Here is a 25,900-nt window from a genome sequence, read left to right as displayed (position 1 = left end):
TCATTAGCAAACTTGGGCTGCTATGGTAACCTTGGCACTTGGTGTGAACCAGAGGGGAGCACAGAGGTGGGTAACAGGCACCCCACCTCAACACACAGGGTCGCTGTCACCTCTCCCTGAGGCCCAGGTCTCCTCCTATGCAGTCAGTTTCCTCGGGATGGGGTGGGGTGGGGCAGGGCGGTTATGAATTGGAGCACGCAGTCTCAGAGACTCTTCTGTGGCATCATGGTTCCTAGAGGGGCACAGTATCTTTTTGGAGTCTCCCACGTCTTTAATAGTCTTTACGGGCATTGGGCTGGTGGGGAAGCTGAGGCCCTCAGACACTTTACGAGGCAGGAATCACCACTGTGCTTGCTCTAAAGACAAGAAGATGAAGGCCAAGAAGTAAAGCCACTGCCAGGGTCACAGCACCGGAATCGGAAGTGACTGGGTCTCAGGTTCGTGTCCCCAGCCAGCGGACTCCCCTGCTTCTGTGTCCTGTGACAGGGCTGAGGCTGGACCTGAACCTGGGTCTCTCTGATCTCAGGGCCCAGACTAGTTTTCTTGGGTCAGGTGATTTACCTGAAGGGAGAAGGATGAGGAATGGTGCCTCAGTTTCCCCAAAATCAGAAATAGCCTCAGGTGACTCACTGACTGACATTTCAAAGACAGAGTGCTAAGGGCTCCACTCTGGACTGCCAGGCCTGTATGGCTCCTTCCACAGCCCAAAGAGTCCCCCCATGTGCTGTCTATGGTGCCTGCAAGGGCCCCAACCCCACCTGGCAACACCAATAGCTTCCCTTTTCCCACCCAATTTATGTGTACATGTGTGTGTGTATACACATGTATGTGTGTGTGTATACACATGTATGTGTGCATGAGTATGTATGTGTGTGCATGTCCATCCATAGGGCATGCATACACGTGTGTGCATCTGCGTGTGGAACCCTGAGGTCATTCTTCTCTGCCCGCCTCTCTTCTGCCTTTTTCTTTGGAGATAGCATCTCTCACTGATCCTGGAGCTGGCCATGTAGGGTAGGCTGGCTGGCCAGCAGACTCCAAGGTCCCCCTGTCTGCTGCTTTCTAGCTCTGGGATCACACACACACACATACCTCTGTGTTCCACTTTCATATGTGGGTTCCGGGGCTTGAACTCGAGTCACTATACTCATAAGGCAAGCACATTACTGACTAAGCTGTCCTCACCCGAGACGCGCTCTGAGACTGGCCCCTCCAGCTACATGACCTTCAGCTTGGATTCAGCCAGATGTTCAAAGGAAAATGTCTGAATACCAAAACATCAGGAATCCACGTCCCGGTAGGGATGAGACCATGTCTACGTGTCCCCTACCTCTACTCCAAATGCTTTGACATCAGACAAACCAGCAAGGATGACCCAACTCGGTCACCCCCAAGCCAGTGATCTAGCAAAACTGAATTCATTTCTTTGAGCCTCAGTTGCCTTATCTGTAAAATGGGGTAACAACACTGGCTTGTGATGATGAGCACAGGGCCGGTTGCTGGCTGCTGGAAGAGCTGTCACAGCATCCAGGCCCCAAGTGTGTGCCAGGGTACAGTGTGCCCTTCATCCCTTGGAACCTTTGTTCTCATAGTTCCTACTCCCAGGCACACAATAGGCCCTCAAGTGATGTTTGCTAGGTGAATAAGCTTATGACCAAGAGCTGTGCATGTCCCATGTCTCTCCTTGCCCACACTAACCCGCTGTGTGACCCTGGGCCTGTCCCTGCATCTCTCTCAGACTATCTTTACCAAAAGATCAGACTCTCTCACCATACAGCAGAGACCCCAGGCATCAGGGAGAGTGGCCAAAGGCCAGCCTGCTCGCCATGGACCCTTCCCAAGTGGCCTAGACTCACAGGGACAGGCAGACTTGCCCACAGGTTCACAAAGACAGCAGGCGGGTCTCCTCCTGGTGACTTTGCCTTGGGACAGATGGGACATAGGAAGGCATCTGTCAGCCAGATGGCCTGGCTGACCTGAGGGGCCAAGACACCAGCTGGGAACCTAGGCCTGGAAGGCAAGACTGCTTAACCCCTTCCTTCCCTGAGCACTTACCAGTGCACTTTCAGGCCTTCTGGCCACCCCCTACGGTGAGAGACTGAGGGGCCCCCCTGGGGTCGAGTGAGGATCTGGAGTAGAATCTCAGGTCTCCTGGCACACAGAGAAGGTGATCTATGGAGGCACAAGGCACTGGTTTCTTCCTTCCTGGGATACCAGTCCAGAACAACCCTCTACCACCACCTCTCAGGCACCACCCCATGCTGGAGGTCCAGGCTCTATCCAAACAGAAACATGGCCACTGGTGAATGCTGGCACCCAGCTCTGCTGTGTTGGCTGAGCAGCCATAGCCACAGGGTTCAACCTCTCTGGGACTCAGTTTCCCCACCAAGAAAGATGGGTCTGGGCCAGGGAGACATGCCAGTTCTGTTTTAAAGGGATTCATGAGACTCCAGTCAGATCCGAAGCCCAGGCAGAGCCTCCTACAGAGCAGGCCCTAGCTTGTGTCTGGGTCAACGCAAACCCCCAGGATGGCAGCAGAGGAGGGAGCAGGGCATAGAGCTGCCTTGTTCCCCAGGCAGTGATGTTCAAATGACCTCTCTCCTTGTTTTGTAAAAAACCACAAAGGGGAGCGAAGCATTCAGGACTGTGTCTATAGACCAGGAAGCTTATCCCAGTGGGAAAGGTTGCTGGAAGGCACCAGGAAGGGGCAGGCCCAGAGGAGCAGTTGGAACAGAGAACAGGATTTTCAATGGTTCTAGCCTGGGGGCAGGGGTTGGACTCCCAAACTGGTCTAGCAAGGAAAAGATGGCCCTCGGGAGTTCCACTAACTGATGCTCAGGTTGAGGGAGGCAGCTCAGAGCCAGTAAACTAATCTGGGATCCAGCCTAAGGCTGTATTCTGCTATCTGTACATGTGTCTCAAAACAGAGACCAAACATCAAAGGAGTGCGATAAGTTAAGGCAGCTGCCTGCTAAGGGTGACAGCTGTCTGTCACCCCAGCAGAAAGGGGAGACACGGGGCTGGCCTGAATCCTGGCTCTGCCATGAACATTCTGTGCAACTTGGACAGTCACCAGCCCCTCTCTGGGAAAAAGGGTGGGGGGACGCAATAACTTGTAAGACTTCTTCTGGCTCTGCTTGACAGACACTGGGGAAGGCCCCATCCACAGAGAGTTGTTGGAGTCCAGAAGAAGGAAGGAAGGAAGGAAGGAAGGAAGGAAGGAAGGAAGGAAGGAAGGAAGGAAGGAAGGAAGGAAGGAAGGAAGGAAGGAAGGAAGGAAGATGGATGGATGGGTGGGTGGATGGGTGGGTAGATGGGTGGGTGGATAGGTGGATGGATGGGTGGGTGGATGGATGGATGGATGGGTGGATGGATGGGTGGATGGATGGATGGATGGATGGATGGGTGGATGGATGGGTGGATGGATGGATAGGTGAGTGGAAAAGTGGATGGTTAAATGGATGAATAGACAGAAAGATGGAAAACATGGATCCTGAAAAGGAGGAGAAAAATGTCCTAGGTGTCTGTACTGGATGGTTTTGTGTGTCAACTTGACACAGGCTGGAGTTATCACAGAGAAAGGACCTTCAGTTGAAGAAATGCCTCCATGAGATCCAACTGTAAGGCATTTTCTCAATTAGTGATCAAGGGGGAAAGGCCCCTTGTGGGTGGGACCATCTCTGGGCTGGTAGTCTTGGGTTCTATAAGAAAGCAGGCTGAGCAAGCCAGGGGAGGCAAGCCAGTAAAGAACATCCCTCCATGGCCTCTGCATCAGCTCCTGCTTCCTGACCTGCTTGAGTTCCAGTCCTGACTTCCTTTGGTGATGAACAGCAGTGTGGAAGTGTAAGATGAATAAACCCTTTCCGCCCCAACTTGCTTCTTGGTCATGATGCTTGTGCAGGAATAGAAGCCCTGACTAAGACAGTGTGCCCTGGGATGGCTACTTACCTGGAATCATTTCCCGTGACTACAGACCCCCACAGCCACCCTCTCTAACATGTACACACGTGTGGGTAAACCTACACAATGTCACACACGCTCAAATCCAGAATCTCAGAAAGGGAAGTCAGACCTGTCCCTGCTGAAAGCTAAGTTCTGCCTGCACTGTTCTTCTCCTGGGGTCCCTAACTTTTTTAAACACACTGCCAAGGCTGGAGGTGAGATTCGGCTTGATGGGAGATGAATCCTTGAAGCTAAGGACACTCAAGCCCACGAGCCCACTGCCAGCTCTACTATTCTCTGGCTAAGAAAAGGATTCTTTTTACATTTTTGTTACATTTCCAAGACTCAGTTTTTCCATCTGTGCAATGGGTTGAGACCAGCTTCCCCCACACTAGTAGCATGATGGTGGTGAAGAGACTTTGTCCGAAGGGACACATGGTGGCTCCTGGGAAGCCAAGTGGTGTTGGGTCTGAGGGGAGCCAGGCCTCTGAGGGCTCCTGTGCCCAGCCCTGCTTCTCTTCCACCCAGCCTCCCACCTGGAGTAGAGTCCTGGGCTCAGCTCACCCAAAGCTACAAAGCAGCCTTTGTCTGGGAAGAAACTCTAAACCGCAGCCCTGACGTCAGCGCTGGAAAACAACACCGAGCCAATGTTCAATGTCACCCCTCTGCCAAGGCCCAGGACAAGCCTTCCATGAGGTCCCAGGAGGCCACCTGCCTGTCCCCTGGGGCCCAGATGGAACCCTGTAATTGGACTCCTGACTCTCAATCCCAAGGAGAGGGCAAAGAACATGAGCCCATTTCTCAGCCTGGTAAAATGAGCTGAGTCCTCCAGGGAGCTCACCTCCCCTCAGAGCCAGCCCTGGGGCCAACAGGGCGGCTTCCACAACTCACAGAGAAGGGCCTGAGACATTCCAAGATCCAAGGGGAGGCAGGGACAGAGACACTCCCCCATTTCTGCCACCTGGCAGCCACAGCCTGTGCCCTGAATGCCAAGCCATGCCCTCTTGCCTGGTCACCCTGTAGACAGAGTCCTGGAGAGTAGGAAGGCCATGACCTCTTCGTCACCGGCCACACTAAGGAGAGGAAATGTCAGAACACAAAAGGCTGCTCTGCCTTGGGAATGGGAGGAAGTAGGCCAGTTCCCACCATGTGGGGGCTGGGGAGGGCCAAGGACAGAGTATTGCTAAGGGCCAGCACCGCTTGGCATCTGTCACACATTCTGTCACAGAACCCTGTGACAACCTATGTCCAAGGTGACATCCCCACTTCTCAGACAGAAAGACAGAGGCTGCCAGGGTGAAGGGGCATGAGGTGAACCCCAGTGGTTCGAGTCTAAGTCGGGGCTCCCACTCTGCGTGAAAGACCAACTCATGGGACCCCAAAGAAGACATGTGAGAGCAGTGTCTCTAAGTCCCCACAGTTTAACTGTGCCCTAAGGCTGGGGAAGGACCGCCGGCAAGTTGGAGGGCCTTGAACTTGGCACCAGGTGAACTTGGGTCACGGTCTGCAGAGCTCAGACCTCCGCTGCCCCGACCAAGTAAGTCCTGACACTTTCAGTATGTTGTCTTTAAAGACACTTGTATCCCAACTGCCAAGAAAAGTAAGATATTCAGAGGGAGGTGGGTACAAACGCAAAAGCACCCCCACTGGGCACACCCCAGGCAGAAAGAGGGGGCTCCGGGAAAATGACTTTGTAGGGTCAGAAAGTTCAACCAGCATCCCAAGCCACAACTCTGGTGCCTACCCTGGCCTAGGGGTCCTGTTGGTCTCTCCACCTGACTTCATTCTAAAGGAAACCAAGGCACAGAAAAGCAATGTCACTATGCGTGTGATTGGACGATCAGGACAGTGTCAATAGCCTAAGACCCCAAAGTGAGGCCAAGTCTGATTCAGTGCCGATGAGCCATGTGGGTGACCTTCCATGTCTCTTCTGTGGATGGAGTGAGAGTCCCACCAGCAGAGCCATCAACCTGGACATTCATCTGCCCAAAGGCCCAGGGAGGCCATGATACCCCTCTTCCTCCCAGCCTTGATCCCCTCATCCACACATATCCCATCAATGCCTCCATCTGCCCAGTGGTTTTGAACCTCCACCTTCAAGCTTACATTAGCTTCCCCGAGCCTTATCTCATGGCCTTCGAGGGAGCTCTGGGTCCAGCCCCTCCCTGTGTGACCTCGAGGTAGCTGTGTTTCCATAGGGACACAAGTGGGGCAAAGAGGAAACTCTGAAAACCAACTCTCTGGTCTTTCTCAAAAGATAGCAGGCACCAAGGCCCACTAGGGATGTGACTCAGTTGGTAGAGTATCTGCCCAACATGCATGAGGACCTGGGTTCGATCCCCAGCAACGCATAGACCAGATATGGTGGTACATACCTGCAATCTCAGCCCCAGAGCAGATCAATAGTTCAAGGTCATTGGTTATTGTCAGAGTTCATTGCCACCACGGCTATGTAAGACCCTAACTTAAAAGACAGCAGGCACCACCCCTCTGCTCTGGGGATGGCAAGAGAGGGAGGAGGTGAATGACAAGACCCCGAAGAGCGCCTGGAGCAGCGTGGACTGTGGGAATAGACGCAGACATCATGAGAGGTAAAGCTAGAGGTCCCTCCCACTCCCACTGCATATAAGCTTAGGCCCCCATAGGCCAGCAGCGGCCTCTAAGATCTGGCAGCCAGCATCCCCTATCCCACCATTCTATAAACACCACAGCTCATTGCACAAGAGTGGGAGGAGCCCTGACCTTGAGGACTCAGGTCATACACAGAGGCTCTGACCACAAGCTTGAGCAGGCACATGTGCACACACATGAGGGCGCACATGCATGTACATACACACACAATGTACATATACATACAAACACATGAACACACATACACATATGCACACACATGTACACATGCACATACACAATGCACGCACACACATACACACTCACACACACATACCCATGAGCGTGAACGCATACGCACCTGCCAGCACACACACAGGCACACCCCCTACACACAAACACATGCACACACATGCATTCATACATAAATATACATACATGCACACACAGAGATACACACACATGCAGGCAGGCACACACACACACACATATGCCTGTGTGCACATACTCCCCAGCAGCAGGAGCTGCCCGTCAGGCCTGGCACCCGGTTAAAGGGTGCAGAACAGAAGCCCTGTCCTCACCCAGTGAGTGATGCCTCAGAGGAGGAGCAGGACCACATGCCATGGAAAACGGAGACGGGAACCCGGAACCAGAAAGAGCAGTAAAGAAGAGAAGAGAGACTTGGAAAAAAAATGCACAGAAGACCACAAAGGGGGACCGAAACCTAGGAGAGTTTGGAAAAACAAAGGACCAATGAGCACCTCAGCCTGTGGCACTGGCGGCAGCCTCCTATCCAGGCCTCAGTGCATGCTATTTCCCTCAGCGAGAGCCCCCTTTCTCTGCTGTTTCTCCCACTGCCCCTTCAAAATGTAACCGGAGTGCTGCCTCCTCTGGGGAGCCTTCCTTGATTGGCCCTACATTGTGCTGGGGTAATTCCTGGGATCCTGGGCCTGGGGACACTCCACAGCCTCGCCAGTGCCCAAGCAGAGTTCCAGGACCTTGTGTTCTCCACTTTGCAAAATTTCCACTTTGCCCCAACTCTGGCAAGATGGCCTTCGGCCCAGTATTGCAGTGGGCCAGAGCAGAAAGGGGGTTCCCAGCGGGCCCTGGGAGGCTGTGTTGTTCCCTGCTCAGACAGAAGCCTGATCGCCAGGGGACTTCACAAGGTCCACTTAGACCAGCAGAGATCATTCCTCTCCCCCAAGACAGCCAAGAGGCGGCGGGGAGCCAAGAACTGCCCCGAATAAGCTGAAAGATGAAAACGACCCCTTGAGAAGGCCGAAGGCAGTGCGTTCGCTGCAGGAGCCTTTTCCCCACCAAGTGACAGGTGGGCAGGCAGAGGCTGGGCAAACCTAAAGTCAGAGCCCACGCAGTGAGCGTGCAGAGCACACAATCTCTCTGGCTGGTCAGAGCCACTCAGAGACAATGCTTAACTGACACTCCGGGCCCCAGCTTGTTCATCTCGGCTGAGGGTCCAGAGGCTAAGGATCCGAGGGGATGATGGCGCTCAGGCCCTGAGCTCCTCACGCAGTCCACCCAGTGGGCATGCCCAGCCACAGGTATAGAAACAGAGACCCTGAGAGGAAGACTCTGCAAGCACCCACAGATTCTCCCTCCACAGACGGGCTGTACCAAGGCCCTGCTCCGAGCAGTCCCGCCTCAGCAGCTTTCCATCCAGAGCTCTGTCAGCTGCTCTCAGGGTCCAGGGGCCGCGTGGTGGCAAAGGCAAGGACAAGAGCAAGAGGTGTGTCACAGAGCTTGGGGTATCCTGGGGGGGCGGGGGGGATTTGGCACTGAAGTCAGAGGGCCCCGTGTAGGATCCAGCATATCAAGTGATTCAAACACACAGGCATCACTGCAGCGGCTATCACGCACGGCCCCTGAGGTCAGACTGCTCACCCCTTGTGCAAAAGGGAAAGCTGAGGTTTGGCACAGGAGAGCTGTTTGCTGTGGGCTCCCTCCTCTGAGCACGGTGTACAAGTGAGATCTGGGGGCTGACTCACTGGGTTAACTCTCCCCTAGCCCGGTTCCCTCAGTGGCTCAGTTTTGGCATCTCTACAATGGGCTGAGGACGGAGCTCACCCCCAGGGCTGGAATGAGGTTCCGTGAATTGGATGCCTGTGACCCTCTCTGAATGTGGCCTGGTAACAGGTGAATGCTGTATAAATATTTGTTTATGAAATGAACTAAAGACATGCTTACCAGGTTCCTAGGCATGGGCATTGTTTGACAGGCATTTGGCACATGGCAGTGTCATATGACACATCTGTCGGCCCCAGACATAAGCTCCAGGAGCAGAAGCTGCCATGGTCCCCAGCAAGAGACAAGAGAAGTCCCGTGACCAGTTCTTGATGCCACAGCAAAGTTTACAATGTGATCAGAAGCAAAAAATTGTGTGTGTGGGTCCCCAGGCCTCATGTTGCCCTCAAATGTCCCGGCTCCTTCCTGCTTGTTGTGAACACTTAAGATGCTTTCAAGCCATTATTAGGTCCCCTAGTTGCCTAGGAGTATTTACAGAGAGCCTGGGATACACAGTCCACCTGCCTTCAATGTGCACCAACGAGCCTCTGTGCCTTCCCACTAAACTGCTGCCTGGGGCTGAGACTGTCCGGGGAGCCGTGAGCAGGTACACCCATCTGTGGGCCCCTGTGGCGAGAGGCCCTGCTCACTCAGCTCTTCACCTCCCCCAAATGAGGGTCCTCTTGGGGTGGGGGAACTGTAGGACAGCTCAAAGTCTCAGCTGCCTGATGCTGTCAGTGACTGACTTGCCACCTAAGAAGCCATTGCTGCAAAATGACAGGGGGACATCTTCCCAGGCCAGTCTTCTATTCTGTTACCCGCCAGGACAATACTGTGGCAGGCACTGAGGAAGACTCTGCACCTGCCTCCTCACCTCAGGCAGCCTTTATCAGCCTCCAGGTGGCAGAGTGAGTTCACAGCAGGGGAGAGCCACAAGGCCTACTGAAACTCTTGGGAGACCAGAAGGAAGCTTTTATGCCTCGCTAAGCCATCTTGCCAGCCCCTCTTCCTTTTGAGACAGAGTTTCATCGTGAATCCCAGGCTGGCCATGAACATTTTTATTCAATTTGCCTTGTAGCCCAAACTGGCCTTAAACTTTCCACAATCCTCTTGTCTCTGCTTCCCAAGTGTTGACAGACAGACAGACAGACAGACAGACTAAGGTGTAAGAGAGACAATGAACCTCGTCAAATCCAGACCTATCCAGGAAAGTCACAAGGAACACAGGAAGTCACGGGCATGGGCAAGCCCATCCCCACCTCCCAGGAGGCCAACCTGGGAAGGCCTAGCACCCTTAGACAGATCTGTACAAGGACTGGACTCCACGGGCTCAAGCAGCCCACGATGGAGGGGAGGGGGCTCAGCCGGGTCCTTTTGCTAGCTTTATGCTGGGTGACAGTTCCTCTTGTACCAGTGACTGTATAAGAAACCACACCCTGCCTAGGAAGGCATCCCATCAGCCCCTGACATGGACAGGAAGGTGCTCCCCTGACGTGGACAGGAGGTGCTCCCCTGACGTGGCTAACCAAATGCTCACCAGCTGAGGCTCCCACCTGGTCTCAGACTTTCCCTAAACCTCGCAGGATGGTGCACCCAGAAGTATGTCCAACCCCTAAACTACTGCCTAGTTCCCAAGCAGGCACTCAGTGCTCAGCCTACGCAGAGCCAGTCCATCCCCCACACCACCCTGCAAACTCTCCCCACATAGCTCTTTACCTCCCGTGTATACCCTTTCTGTAGCCATGTGAGCCCACTGGCTCCTGCCACATCCTGATACAGGAGCTTAGCTTTCCCCAGTTGATCCAACTGATCCATTCTGGCTTTTCTAAACAAGCTTACGTTGTAGTCCTGGCTGTTTGGAACCCACTGTATAGCCCATGCTGTCCTCAAACACATGGAGATCCTCCTGCCTCAGCCTCCCTAGCACCAGGATGACAGACATGTAGACGCATGGTACCACAATGAGCAGCCTTCCCATTCTATTGATGGGGAAACTGAGACTGGGAGAGGCTTACCACCTTGCCCAGACTCCCACAGTTTTTCTCTATTGTGCTAGGCCTGGGCATCATGCCAGCTCACAGAATTGCTATATCCGGACTGAAGCTGTGCCTTCTAACTCCAGATGTTGACCCTTCCTCCCAGTAAGCCAGACCCCTAAGATGCCCAGCCTGTGCCACCTGACCTCTCTGTCTCCTGGGCACCTAGTAGCAGCCAGCAGCCAGACTTGCAGTCCTCCCAGACTGCACAAATATTTATTCATTGTGGACTCTGGTCGGTCTGACTGAGCACTGTGAACACTGAAGGAAGCTGGGAGCAGCGGAGCTGCCGAGCACCGGAGAGCAGCCACATCCCAGCCTGTTAGGGTTCAGAGTGTGGGGGCAACAGGGTGGGAGGAAGTGCAGTCTCAGTGGGCTCACACATTTACTACTGAGCACAGGGGGAACCAAGGGTAGGTAGTCCTGTCTCAGGACTCCAGCCATCTGTGACACAAAACTACACAGAATGCCCGTCTGGCATCATGTCCCCAATGCCAACAAAGAGGGGACCACAAAGTCCCACCCAGTCCTCCAGGATCTGATACCCAGCGGGGCTTCGATCAGTTCTGCCACCAGAAGCCACGGAATCTAGCTGCAGCAAAGGATGCATGCAAGAGAGTCTGCTAGAGTCTGCTCTCCCCTTCAGTGTCCTTCAACAGCGACCTGACAGGACACGTGTGGAGATTCAAGCCAGAGACCAGGTGCTTGCAAGCATGTTCGAGTTTTGTGCACGGATACATGTGGCTGTGCACAGCGGCTGGGGGTGGGGGTGGGGGTGAGTAGGCATGCATCCGGTGGGGCCCCAGCAGCGGCAGAAAGCCTCGCCTGCATTCCTCCGGGAAGGAAGGAATCTTCAGAGTCAGCTGTCCCCTGGTTTCCCTTCTTTTCTGGGACCTCTCTCCCTCCCTCCCCTCCCTCTGGCTCTGAGAGGCCTTCCCAAATCTGTCCCCCAGGGAGATGCCTAGCTGGCCAAGAGACTTAGTAACCCCGTTCTCCAGTGAACTGAGGTCCTAGAAGGAGGGGATATGGGTGTGGATTCCTTTAAGACAAAGGGCTGGTGTGGGAATCGAGAGTTCCGGAGGCACAAATCACTCCTAGAATGGCCGAACTGCCCTTCAGCAGGACAAAGGGGAGGCCAGGCTTCCCTCCACCCCCAGCACCGGCTCTGGCGCCTTCCATGGGACACAGACAGAGGCAATGTGTCCTGAAATGGATTTGTTGGGCAGCCCAGGGCTGTGCCCAGAGGGCCCTATAAATTAAGGGAACAGACTCTGTGGGCTACAATAAAGAGCATCCTCAGACCTTCCCAGGCTGTGGGGCCTTCACTGAAGAACTAAACTATTCTTCCCCAGCATCCCTCTGTACAGAGGGCCAGGCCCAGAGAGGCCAAGAGATTTGCCCATGATCAGACAGAACGGCAGAGTCAGGATTCGAACACTTTCACATCATCTTAGGGTGCCTCACTGAGAAATGAAAACCCCTATTATTAAAGGACCCTATTATTGGGAGCTTCAGAAATGTAAAAAGTGCCAGAGGCCTGGGGACAATCTTCTGAGACAGTCTTTGGAGCTCGGAGCACTAAGCGGCCAGTACCCACTTGCTGGAGGGCCTCCCTGGGACATGCTGGGAAAGTCAGGGACACTCCAGCTGCCCACTTAACATCCCCTTTTGGAGCCCTCCATTTTAGCTAGGAGCCCAGCCCCTTCCGTCTCACAGTCAGAAATAGCTGTGACAGAAGTCCCTCCTGTCCTAGGAACGAGCTTTTTTAAAAGACTCTGAGCACAGCAGTAGAAGAAGGCCTTTGAGAAGGCCCCGCTGGAGGCAGATGTGGGCATCAGAGTTAGGATGAGTTAGAAGGGCTTCCCAAAGCCAGCTGTGGATGGCAGCTCCCCCCCCAACCCCCCGGGCCTCAGTTTCTCCACCTCTGACAGGAATGTACACAGCTGAATTGGTGATTTCTTTTATCAATAGCAAACCTGTTTCTATACAGACTATCCTTTAGAATCATGGAAGAAAGAGCCTGTGGTTGGCCTGGATCAAATATCTGGGGCTCAGCTTCCAACTGTCCCCAGACTCACCCATGAGGCACCATACTATGGGTTCAGGGGATCTGAAGGGCCCACCAAGATAAAAGACTACAAGGGTCCCTCAGATGTTCTGACAGCCCTCCATTGCCCCAAATACCAAGGACTAAGCCAGCCAGGAGCACATAAACTCTGCCTGTCTATCTGCAGCAAGGGTAGAAAGTCGGCCAGCCTGTAATCACAGGGCCTACAGGGCTCGGGGCTTTGAACCTCGGGACACTAGAAAGTTACCCTGCACGGCAGGCAGCTGGGCTGCCTGTGCCAGCAATTGTCACTTCCTGGAATGGTGGCAACAACTTCCCCACAACAGCCAGTGGGACCTGCATAAAACTTTTGCTTGACGACCATAAAGTGACCCACCCTCCTTCTCCAATAAATGAACACGTCATGGTATAGACTCTGGCCATCCAAAGTGGAGATGCCCAGAACCTATAGAAAGCACAATAAACACAAAGCCATCTGAAAAGGCAAAAAGATCAGCCATGACACACACCCTGGGATCCCCCAAGGGAGTCCAGGTCCCTCGGAGACTAATTCAGAAAAGGCAGGTATTTAAAGTTCAGATATTTTGTCAGGATTCTCCCGGGGGAAAGCCCCCCGACTTGCAAACTCAGAACAAGAGATCTTGGTGGACTGGGTGGTGACAGTCAGCAGTGTTTGTTTTGGTTTCCAGATCAACGCTTCACAACTTTGCCCTCCATACAGCCTCGGTGACCACACTTCCCACGCGGTAAAGAGCAGGTTGGGCCAAAGAGAAACCAAAGAAGCGGTGAGCAGAGTCAGGGCGGGGGCACGCTGGGGCCAGAAGCTCTGCTCTGGGTGGTGTGTGCACTTAAAACTTGGAACCAAGACTATGTAAGGTGAAGAAACAGACAAACCCATACCCATCTGTGTGTGTGACTTAGCAATCAGGAGGGATGTTCTACAAATACACACAAACACAACACATCACTAAAACACGGCCTGTGTAAAAGAAGTCAGGGACAGAAGACCTCGGATCATGGGATCCAGCTTTTGAGTCATTCAGAAAAATCAGATGGGCAGAGACACCGGCAGGGACTGCTCCAGAGGGGAGCTGTTTGCAAACAGGCAGGAAGGAGTTTGGGGGCGTGGGGGGTGTTCTAAAAGCAGACCCTGGAGATGGGTACATGGCTCTACATTTTCTAAAAATCACTGCTATACTTAAAACTCGGTGGCTTTAAGATGGACCGATTCTACCTCAGCGAAACCGGAAAACTACAGGTGCAACGTGGCTAGGAACAAGTCATGAGACGGAACCACAGACACCTGCAGCCTCTAGACCTAGCTATACAGCCAGCTTACCACTTAGTGAAGCAAGCAGGAGCCTCTGGGGTCCTCTGGATAGATACAGCCCTGGAGCCCTTCCCTCTCCAGCCAGGACCTCTCCAGTGCTCAACGCAAGGCTCCACACTAGACACTCCAGGAAGCCACCATACCTTTGGTACTCTAGGGACCTGGCAGCTAAACACCTTGGTCTCATCTCTTAAACTGTGACCTCTTAGTAGTCAAAGAACCGGAGGTAGGCTAGCAGCTCAGATATAGTTACTTATTGCAACCCAATATCCCGTCTGCATGCTAGATAAGTAAGTGCTCTAACATGGGGTGTCACCTACTGACAAGCCTCCTCCGTAGCCCCTCTCACATCACGTAGCCCAGAGATTTTCCTTTTAACCTTTTTTTTTTTTTTTTTTTAAGTTTTCTTCCAGGAACAAAACTCGTAGGGGGAACTCCATACAGCGGCCAGTAAGAACAGAATGCCCTTCTGTATGTATTTATATTATGGACTCGAATACACAAATTAACTTGTTCTAGGTTCAGTGAATGCAACTGATGAGGCCATGAGCAGAAAATCAAGTGTCTTGTCACACTCGGGTGGGCGGGCAACTGAATAAGCAGCCTGCTCGGGCAGCACGCAATAGTTAGAAAGATCTAAATAACTTTAAAAGTCCCACAGTCTTTACATATTCTTAAATTTTCAATCTCTTTAAAATATCCATCTCTTTAACCAGAAGCCAACTATTTCAAAGTTAGCATGCTGCTGGGGTCAGGTACATCGACAGACATCAATGTATAAAAGCAAGAACACTTTCACGACTGGACTAGCATTCTGATTGATGTATTGGGTTTTTTATTACATTTATGTATGTGTGTGCATGTGTGTTGTGTGTGCATTCATGCCACAAACAAATGTGTGGAGGTCAGAGAATGAGTTGTAGGAGCAGACTCTCCCCGTCTACCGTGTGGGTCCGGGGAATAGAACTGTGGTCCTTAGGCTTGGCGGCAAGCACCTTTACCTGCTGAGCCATCTTGCAGGCCCTCGTTGTATTTTGTATTAATTACCCAAGGAGCTTTTTCTAAAGTATCATCAAGAAAGCCTGGGGCTTCAAGGAACACAGCTGCTGTCCAAACCACCTTGCTTTACAGGTGGGGAAACCGAGGCCCGAGCAATGCAGAATGCTGGCTTTGGAAAAATCCAAAGCTTTGAAGAAACTTCAGAGAAGGAAGGAAGGTGTCCAGGAACCTCCCAGAAAGGCGGGAAAGAGAGATGCCCGCACCCCACCTGTCTCAGCAGGGCCGGCTCATTCCAGGACAGTGCCAGAAGCTGACATCACAACCCACACCCTGGGTGCAACCTGAACGGCTCATTGCTCAATGACAATCCATCCCTCTCAAAGCCCAGGCTCAGACTTTCTATCACCTTAGTAGCCAGGGCCAAAAAGCACACACACAATTAAACAAACGCGGCGCAAGCCTGGGTCATGACTACACAGTCAAGGTGGCAGATAGGAGGGCCAGCCCAACCCTCCTCCTCCTTGAGTTTCACCATCCAAAGCAAGTGTCTCTTTCCCTAGTCCGCCCTGACGGGGATGACCACCAAGGGCAGAGGGTGGCCTCCCTAGGAATGGCACGGGACATTCCCAAAGCCAGGGGAAAAAAAATAAAATAAAAGCATTCCCCCAGCAATCCAGGCCCTGCAGGAGCGCTGGGGGCTCCAGGCATCGCTACTCCCTGCTTTCACAGGTAAGAACGTCTACTTGATGACGTCCAACACGGGCTTCATCCCACTCTCCCTGGAGCACTGGCTGCTGCTTCTTACAGTCCAGATTTCCCTGAGGAGCAAAAAGGTTTCCAAGTGGCTAACAATCTCCCCTGCCGGTGATGGGAGCTAGCACCTGACTTCTTCCCGGGGCAGTGGTCTTCAGTAGAGGGTAAGAGCGAAGGCCCAGGCACAGCTTCCAGGGAGAGTTTAGGATTGAAAGGAATGGCCCCACTCCCTCATAAGTAAAGACAACAAAACCAGAATTACACTCAGCTGAGATTGGAGCCTGAGCCTAGAGGGGCCCCTCCCCCACACAGACCTGAGACCTACGCACAGACCCTTCCCCTCCTCGAGTCAGAAAGCTGAGTAGACACTACTGTCAAGCAGGCTGCGGGCAGAAAGCATGTCAGTATTGCAGCCAGGAAATCTGAACTGCAAGGAATACACTGGCCATCTTGCAGGCAGTCGGCTCCTGACCTCCAGCGGGACCCCATGATCTGGGTCCACTCATTATTCTAACCCGTGAGTATCTCTTCCCTGGGGGGGGGGGTGATTCCTTAGGCTGAATTCATGGGACCTAGCCAATAAACCATGAGATTTGGGAGAGTATGAAGAAGATGATGAATTTCTGAAAGGCCAGTGTCTGGTTTTGATTCTGCAAGCCAGAGATCTTGGCCTTAAAGACCTGGAACAAGATAGGCGACCCCGGGGCCCTAGGGACAGAGCCATCCATCTTCACACGTGAGCTCATTAAATTCAAGGACAAAAAAAAAATGACAATGAGCTAGTTGAGACTGTTTTCTTTACACCTGCTATGGGAAAGGGAATCTACCACCAACATCTCGGGGAATACCTAGGCTAGGAGACACACCAGCCATGACTTCCATCAAAGGATCAAGTCTTGACTTTCACCGCGGATTAGCCAAGCTGCCTTGAGCAAGACACTTGGTACCTCTTCACCTCAGTTTCCTCATCTGCAGTATGGGGACAAGGCTGCCTCACACCGCACTGTCATGTGGACAGAATGAGATCACCACAAATCCGCTGGTTATTACGTCCCTGGGAAACAATGTGCCTGGCCCCAGGGGTCGGCGCCCAGGTATCCCGCGCTCCCTGCGCTCGTTCGCGGATTTAGATGACCTAGTCCTCCCGCAGTTCGCAGCCCATATGCCAGGCCCTGCTGCCGGTTCTGAGAGCGGCGGAGGAGGGGCGCGTCCACTCACCTCCGTTTGTACTCGTCACGCTCGCGCTTCACCTTGGCCAGCACGTTGTAGAGAGCGCGGATCTCTGGCGTGATGGTGTCGATCTGCACGCCTACGCCGTCCGGGTGTACCCACGACACGCCGGGGCCCTGCACAGTCTCCACGCCACCGCCTCCCGTGCGCCGCACCTGCGTGTAGCTCCAGATGGTCCCGGGCAGGCGACCGTAGTGCTGCGGGTGCGAGCCGCCGCCGGGGGGCAGGCCGCCCAGGGCCACCGCGTTGGCGTTGACGCCGGTGGCCGCGCCGAGGGCCTGCCCGCTTCCCGCAGCCGACGGCCGCAGCAGCTCGGGCCCGGTCTGCACGGCCTGCTCGCGGGAGAAGGTCTTGTAGCGCAGCCGCCGATCGCGCTCGCTCTGCTGCTGCTCCAGCTGTTTCTCCAGGAGCCGGTTGCGCCGCTCCAGCTCGTGCACCTTGGCCAAGAAGCAGCGGAAACGCACGTTGAGCCCCTTGAGGAGGTGGATGTTGGAACCCAGATCGTCCCGCAGCGCCGCCGTTACGGGCGAGGGCCCCGGCCCGGCCCCGCCACCCCCGCCGCCGCCTGCGCAGCCGCCGCCCCCCGGCGGGCAGCCGAAGGCCAAGGCCATCTCTCCGAACAGCAGCGAGTTAACCATGCGCCGGCTGCGTGGCTCAGGGCCCCGGGCCCGTGGCTCCAGATGCGGCTCCAGCTCGGGGCCGGGCTCCCGGCGCGGCCGGGCCAGGGCGGGCGCGGGCTCCAGAGCGGCCGGGGTGGTGTTAGGTGCCAGATGCGGCTCCGCTGCGTCGGGAGAGATGGTGGGACGAGCTGGAGGTCGCGGTGGCTGCGTGGGGCTGGTGAGGGGTCCGGTGCCTGCGCCGCGACTGTCAGAGCTGCTGTGGACCGGCCGCAGCAGCGGCTCGCAGAGGACTCTCAGCCGGCGCTGCCCCCTCTGCGGCGAGCCCCGCCCTCTGCAGGCACAGACCACGCCTCCAGGGCCCGCCCTCTGCAGACACAGACCACACCCCCTGCCTAGCTGCTCTCTGCCCTTCCCGGCCCGCCCTCTATAGGCGAAGGCCTTCCTCCCTAGCCTGGACCGCCCTCTGCGGACATAGGCCACGCCCCTCAACCCATTGCAGCGATTTCACCCGCTGAGACTCGGCTCCTAGGTCTCCAGCCCCGGCCACGCCTATCGGCCCTTGGGCTCCGCCCACCCACAAGCTGCGCCACTCGTCTGCGAGGAGCCTTTCGACTACAGCTCAAGCTCCGCCCAGCAACGGCCCAGAAAACCCTCGCCTGCGTGCGGCGCTGCAGGCCTAGCGGGGTTCAGATAATCTAACGCAGTCTGAATGCGAAACTGTACCCGGGAACGCGGCAGAGCCGGGCACCGCAGCCTCTTGAAAAGGTGGACAGCCTGTGGAGACCTCCACTACCAAGTGTGCCAGGCGGGCTTGACTACCTGCTTGCCCTTCCTCCGTGTCCCAAATTTCCCTGCCCCAGATTCTCAGGCATGCGGGTGACTGTGGCCTGCAAAGGTCTGGCAACCATAGTGTGCGAAGATGCATGAAAACCAGCTCCCCTACTCCAGCCTCCGGAGGCCTTGGTCGCCTTCCTGTCCCCTACCAGGCAGGATCAGGGCTTCTCGCAGCCTTTGAGCCTGCTAGTCCACGGCAAACCCAGAAGCGGGGATGTGAGACAAGCTGGGGAAGAGAAAGCAATGAGCCTCCCAACATGCTTGTCCTCACAACCCTGACTAACCATCTCCTGTCACCTATCACCACATTGTCACAGTCGGCGCTGTAGCTGAGCCCTGAGAGCAGAGGGTCTGTCTATCCATCAATTCTCCCGAATGCCTTGCTGCAATATGGAGTACCACCTATTTGGAGGACACTTATTTGGACCCATCCATCTTCCGTCCTTTCAGCCATCTATCCTTCACACCTACCACCCTAAAAACCAGTATTCCCTGCGATCTCCAAGTGTCTCCTGTACCCACTGCAAGCATTAGCTCACAGCAGGCACCTATTTAAGTATTATCCTCATTTTACAGAGAAGGTCGCTGAGACCTGAGCTTTACCACCACCTCAAAACACACTCTACCCAGCCTTCCGAGCTGCTGGCCTTTGGTCCTCACCACAAACTTCCTAAGGGAAGGACCCCACCTTGAATGCCTGTGGCTTACACCGTCAGCTCTTAACCAGATATGTGGTATGTTTTAGATTCTTCCGGCCACATCTTTTTTTCCCCTCTCACCGCCATTGTCTTGTTACTAGCTTATGTGTCCGTCTTGTCTGCTTGTGCGTAAGCTTGCAGGCAGGTACCCTGTCTCACAGGACAAAGCCTTGGTGCTCTTTGTGACAGACGAGAAAGAGTGTGGTGCTCTGGGGTGGTGCTGTGTTGTGAGGTTACTGCTGTGTTTCAGGTTTGGTCTTGTTGCCTTCCCTCGCTCCCTGCCAAATGGACTTAGCTCTGCGCTCCGGCATTCCCTTCTGGTGATCTTTCTCCCCGGAACCCAAGCCTACCTGGTCACTCTCTTAACTTTTAGATCACGGAGTCTTTGATGCTGTCATTATCCACCCTAAAGAACCAAGAACCCTTTGCCTTAAAGTTGTGGCTCTTGGGATCCTGCCTGGACTGAGAATAGAATTCTGAGAGGGCTGAGACACTGGGGTAGACCCACTTTCCACCCTTATGGTCGCTGGTCTTTGAATGCTCATCAATATGTCCTTTGATTCTGAAAGAAGTCTTTGCGATTCTGTCACCCCTAGATATTCCCATATCACGAGAGTTGCTGTAACTCTCCTGAGACCTAAGCTATCAACATTCAGAAAGTCATATAGGGCTTACTGCTATATCTGTTTGCTTGATGTTAGTGTTTGGAATGGAACTCAGGATATCTCAATTGCTAAGCAAGTCCCCTACTACTTAAGCCGTACTCTCAGCCCTTAGTCTTTTTTTCTAAGTGCTTGCTTGTGTGTGTGTGTGTGTGTCTGTGTGTGCTGTGCAAGCACACACATGCCATAACCTCAGTCCTCACCTTCCACCTTACTTGAGGCAGGACCTCTTGTTAGATACTCTGTATGCCAGGCAAGCTGGCCCTGGAGGTTCTGGCAATTCTCCTGTCTCCTCCTATCTTGTTATAGGAACACTTGAACTACAGATGCTTGCCACGGAATTCAGTCTTATATGGGTCCTGGGGATCTGAACTCAGGACCTCATCAAGGGCTCAGCATCAAGGGCTTTACCCACGGAACCATCTCCCAAGCCCCATTATTTAATGTGCTAATAAGGAAATGTATGTATCATGATGCTGCAAACTTGCTTTTTGAATACTTTGATGACTTGCATTTTAAACTGTTTTCGTTGCATGAATTTTGTCTGAATGCAAAAAAAAAGATATACTTTTTGTTTGTTCATTTTCAAGACAGGGTATCATGTAGCCCAGGCTAGCCTTGAACTTGTGATCTTCCAGCCTCATCTCCCAAATGCTGAGATTACAAGCATAGGATCTCAGGCATTGCTTATGAGTCAATGTCCTGTGCAGGCTAGGCAAGCACTCTCCCAACAGCTACATCAAAATGCATCCTTTTGTTTGTTTGTTGACACAGCAGGGTCTTTCTATGTAGACCTAGCTGTCCTGGAACTCTAGATATAGACCAGGCTAGCCTTGAACTCCCAGAGATCGTTCTGTTCTGCATCTGAAATGCTGGAATTAGAGACATGCACCATCATGGGCAGCCCTCATGCTGCAGTCCCATAAATCATTCTAAGCATGGGCTATGGTATTCACCAGATGTCTGAGAAGCCCCTGGCACAGAAGGGGTTAAGGAGCCACACCCCCAAATTAGCTCTGTACAGGCTTTTCCAGAAAAGCTCTGCCCTGCCAAGTTGCCCTAATGGGATCTGAAGCCCTCCTGGGCAGGGACATCCCATGACCCTGGACTCCTGCTTGGACAGTCCTAGAGCAGAAGCTGAGGAGGGTGCCGAAGGGGTGGTCCTGAGTGTGAAGGAGGAGATTGCTCAGTAGAGACTGGATCTGAAGAAGACCACAGAAATAGTATTTGAGGGCTGGTGAGATGGCTCAGTGGTTAAGAGCACCGACTGCTGTTCCGAAGGTCCCAAGTTCAAATCCCAGCAATCACATGGTGGCTCACACCCATCCATAACGAAATCTGATGCCCTCTTCTGGAGTGTCTGAAGACAGCTACAGTGTACTTACATATAATAAATAAATAAATCAAAAAAAAAAAAGAAAGAAAGAAATAGTATTTGAGATTGAAGGGCTCCAACACGGCCATCCCAATGTCTACAAACTACAGAGCTGGGATGACGGGTAATGAGCCACATGTCTCCCGCTCTTTGTGCCTAACAGCCCACCAGGCAGGGGACCCACAGCTTTCTAGTTTGCCTAGAATGTGGGGGTTTTCCTGATGAAGACATTCAGTGCCCAAACCCGAGATCAACTGCCCCACGCTGCAGTCCATATAGAGCTAGATGCTTCCGAAGCCACAGTTCCTGGTCATCCTGACAGGGATGGCTGCCTGTGTTACCGTCATTCTGCACTTGGGTTGGGGTTGCTTGGCTTAAGCAAACGGGGAAAGCCCATCATGCACTGGGAAGCAGCTCCTACATCTCTACCCAGCACCCCCTCTGGTGGCTAAATTCAGCCTACTGCCTCTCATCCCTCCAGGCTTCGATTTCTAGAACATTCTATGATTAGAATGTTCTTCTCCAGTGGCATGAAAGAGTGCAACAAACCATCATGGCACCAAGGGGAGGGAGCGGCCATGAGTCCTCACGGTGCCAGATGAAAACGTACCCCTGACTTGCACAGGCTCCGTGAGATATCCCCATGGCTCTTCCTCCCTCCCTCCCTCCCTCCCTCCCTCCCTCCCTCCCTCCCTCCCTCCCTCCCTCCCTCCCTCCCTCCCTCCCTCCAAGAAACAATAATGACAAGAGCAACCAAAAAAAAAAAATCTTGGCAGAAAGGGTGAGCTGAGCTCTTCTGGGCTCAGCGGCACGTTGCATGAACCTCATCTTTCCTGGGACCTCCAGGCTACACACGGCTTCGGCTGTCTGTTCACTCCATAATTATTCTGAGTGAGTTCACCTTCCTAGAAAAGGGTGTGGATCTCACTAAAGTCAGGGCGCTGCTGGCTGCCCTGCCGGGGTTGATCTTGGTCAGCAGTCTTGAGGGAGCCCCCACCCCCGGTGGCTTCAGGCACCTTCCCAATGGAAGATGCTAACTTGGGTGCTACTGTCAGTATGGTTGGGAACAGGCACCGCAGATGATTAACAGTGATCTTGGTTAAGTTATCCAACATCCGTATGGCTCAGTTTTCCCTTCTGTAAAGTGCGGTGATGACAACTTACAGGGTTGCTGTGATGTGCTAATTGTCCTGTGCCAGCATTCTTCTTACCTTGTTCATGGGCAGTGGTGAACTCTCTGCCTGGCCCACAGCAGGCCATCTTGGATCACTCCATGGAGGTTCATAGGACTTGAGGGCCCTGCCATCAGCGTCTGTCCCTGACTCCCACAGGACTGACCTCATTCAGATGATGGGGAATGGAGAAACTGCAGACCCACAGACACACAGACACACAGACAGGAAAGCTAGGATCTGGTGGGTGGTGGGCTCAGATGGAGTTACAGCATCTGAAACTCAGCGTGCTTATTATAGACAGATGGCAGAAAGGGTAGAGAGCTGTTAGCTATTGTCAGCGGGGGTCTCTGTAGAGAGCATCCTCGGGATGCAGTCATTCCTGAGGAGGAGGTGGTCAATAACAGTATCTAAGCTCAACTGTGAACCAGGGCAAGACCTTGCCATTCCTGTGGGTCTGGAGCATTGATGTCCTTAACATGACCTTGTTTATGCCATGAATGCTCATTCACACATGGGTACGCTCACTAGCTCCCCAAACAGGACAGGCATCATGTTTCCTTTCCCCACCCCTATTTCTCACGAAAACATCACCTATTAAAGACAGTTCCTACAGATGGAAAAGTAAGACCCACAGGAGGAATGGACTTAGCCAAGGACACAGTGCACAGAACAGCTCAGCTTTGAATGGAGTCCCATCCAGCCCCTCCTCCTCCGACTTCGTCCGTTCCCATAGCACCTTCCTTTTCTTTTCTACATTTTTTATGTAGCACAAATAGGGGCAGCAAGTGCGAGTTCATGCGCCGCTGCATGCATGTGGCAGTCAGAGGACAACTGTAGGTGTCAATTCTCTCCTTCCGCGATGTAGGTCCCAGTAGTGAAACTCAGGACTTAGTGGCAGGCTCCTTTCCTGGCTAAGCCATCTCAACAGCCCCTCCCATAATATCATTAAAGGGTAAAGGAATGAGTTGTGTTTTCGGCGACCTTCAAATGAGTAAGAAGAGGCACAGAGAAAAAAGGGATGAGCCGGGCGGTGGTAGCACACGCCTTTAATCCCAGCACTTGGGAGGCAGAGGCAGGTGGATTTCTGAGTTTGAGGCCAGCCTGGTCTACAGAGTGAGTTCCAGGACAGCCAGGGCTACACAGAGAAACCTTGTCTCAAAAAAAAAAAAAACCATAACAATAAAACAAAACAAAACAAAACAAACAAACAAAACAGAACAGAACGAGGGGGAGGAGGAGGTGAAGAAGAAGAGGCAGCCAAGCAATGGTGGTGTCATCAACAAGTCAGGAGTGCATTGTGTTCTCCTGATGCTGGACCGTCACACAGGTTACCCCTCCTCCAGAACTCGGCTCCCAGCCTTTCTGGCTGGCCCCTGCTTTTCATAACTTTTATTCTTTGGGAGCCTGTCTTGCTTCCTATTTTGACTCTGCCCAGAAACACAACTTACATCTGGTAAATGCACAGGTACTAAGTGTACAGCTCAGTGCATTTATTCCCCGAACCACATCCCACACAGCGGCGGGCACCTTCTTGTTCCCTGTCAGTCTCCCGCTCCCGAGATGTGAAGACTTTTCTCACCCTGATTCCTTTCCAGGCCGCTTTAGAATGTCACGAACATGGTGTGCTCAGCTTGTTCCTCTTGTTCCATGTGCATGTGGGATCCACCCCCATAGTGTGTATGCAGCAGCGTTTGGTTCCTCGGCTGTGTGATGTCACATGGTATGGACACACCAGGGTGGACTCACGCACGCACCCTGCTGCAGGTGGGCACGTGGGTTGTTCTTTAGATTGCTGGGAGCTGCTACAGACCGCCTCAAAGACGCCTTTGGTGAACTTGGGTACGTGTCCATCTTGGAAACAGCCCTGGAAGTGGGTCAGTGCGGTAGTGGACTCAAGCAAGGTTAATGCTAACAGACACTGGCAGACAGCATTCTAATCCCGCCATTCGATCCTACACCCCGCCAGCCAGCGGTGTGTGAGAGCGCTGATGGAAGACAGTTTCTCTCCCTGCTCCTCTAGGCTCAACCAAATCTCTGTTGTGTATCCATAACGCCTCCCTCATCTTTCACACCTTCATGTGATCCACAGTTCCCCCTCGAGAAGGTGAAGCCAGCTCGAAATCCCAGCCTTGGCCATTCCTTTTCCAGATTCTTCCTAGCAGCCCAAAGTCCTGTCTGGAGGACACACGTCCTTCTCTTTGCTGTGTGCTAACTCGCTCGGAGCCCAGTGCTTCAGCAAGGTGGTTTTCCCCTTGGAGGTTGCGGGGAAGAATACCAGTGCTCTTGGAGCCTCAGTTTCCCCACTGATGAAGTAGGAATTGGGGCTGAGGGTCTGGCTCTGCTGATGAAGGGTCTGTCACACAGCATGAGAACCCCATCACTTGCATCAAAGCCAGGCACTGCAGCACACACATGCCACCCCAGGACAGCAAGAGGGGTTTAGGGACACACAGGCCAAACTGGCCAGGCTCAATGAGCTTTTGAGTCATTGAGAGACCCTCTATCAGAAGTTAAGATGAAGGAGCTAGAGAGATGAACCAGAGGTTAAGAGCACTTGTTCTTTTTTTGTTTTTGTTTTTGTTTTTCGTTTTTTTTTGTTTTTTTTTTTTTTTTTTTTTTTTTGAGTTTTTCGAAACGGGGTTTCTCTGTGTAACCCTGGCTTGTCCTGGAACTCACTCTGGAGATCAGGCTGGCCTCAAACTCAGAAATCCGCCTGCCTCTGCCTCCCAAGTGCTGGGATTAAAGGCATGCACCACCAATGCCCGGCACGAGCACTTGTTCTTACAGAGGATCAAGGTTCAGTTTCTAGCACCTACACAGAAGCCTACAACGATCTGGAACTCCAGTCCCAGGGGACCTGATACCCTCTTCTGGCCTCTGTGAGATCAGGCACACACATGGTACCCAGACATAAACACAGGTGAAATACTCCCACAAGTAGGATAAAAGCAAAATAAAAACATCTACCAAATGATGATGATGATGATATTAATAATATGAAGAATCAAGGAAGACATCCTACAGTGACTTCTAGACTCTAAACACACATGTGCATGCACCCACATATATATGTGCTCACACCCAAAGGAACTTGTACACGTACACACACACACACACACACACACACACAAACAAACAACTAAAGCAACCCAAGGCAGAATAGGAGCACAATGCCACCTCAGGGGTTGAGTTGACACTGTGTACTGTCTCTGGGAGGTGGCACCAGAATCACAACCAGGTTACTAGGAAGTTGCAGCCCTTGCAGGAGAGGTAACATTTCCTATGCCACTATTAATGTCATCTGAAGACAGTACCGCCCGCAGAGATGGACGCCAGCTCGTGGAGAAGATCGACGCTGAGCCCATGTCTGTTACATGCGCTGTCTCATCTCTCCGCAGTGTGCCTTGCTCACATCGGTTCCAACAGCAACCACTCTGGCTGCTCTTCGCACCTGCCAGGCATCATTCTCCCCTCAGGAGTTTAAGGGCAGGACCCTTGTGCCCATTTTAAAGATGAAGAAACTGATAGTGAGAAAAGAGAGGCTAGGCA

The 25,900-nt window shown here is 53.1% G+C and overlaps 1 protein-coding gene across 4 annotated transcripts in view; it reads right to left on the bottom strand.

The window, feature by feature from the left end:
• Iffo2 (intermediate filament family orphan 2) overlaps positions 1 to 25,900 on the bottom strand; it is an 89,835-nt gene that overhangs the window by 27,810 nt on the left and 36,125 nt on the right. Inside the window, exon 1 of one of the 4 annotated variants that reach the window (XM_030253381.1) lies at positions 16,976 to 17,989. The exons of 1 other annotated variant lie outside the window; for it this stretch is intronic. In XM_030253381.1, the coding sequence (XP_030109241.1) occupies positions 16,976 to 17,625 (650 nt within the window). In that variant the 5' untranslated portion in view covers positions 17,626 to 17,989. Of the gene's footprint in view, positions 1 to 16,975; positions 17,990 to 25,900 lie in introns of those variants that run through there. 2 more of the 4 variants (XM_030253380.1, NM_001205173.1) reach the window with 2 other exon arrangements.

Source organism: Mus musculus, chromosome 4 (assembly GCF_000001635.26).
Source record: "Mus musculus strain C57BL/6J chromosome 4, GRCm38.p6 C57BL/6J".
In the NCBI taxonomy this organism is placed as follows: domain Eukaryota; kingdom Metazoa; phylum Chordata; class Mammalia; order Rodentia; family Muridae; genus Mus; species Mus musculus.
Note: the sequence above shows the minus strand (reverse complement) of the source record. Positions and strands in the feature narration are given on the sequence as shown.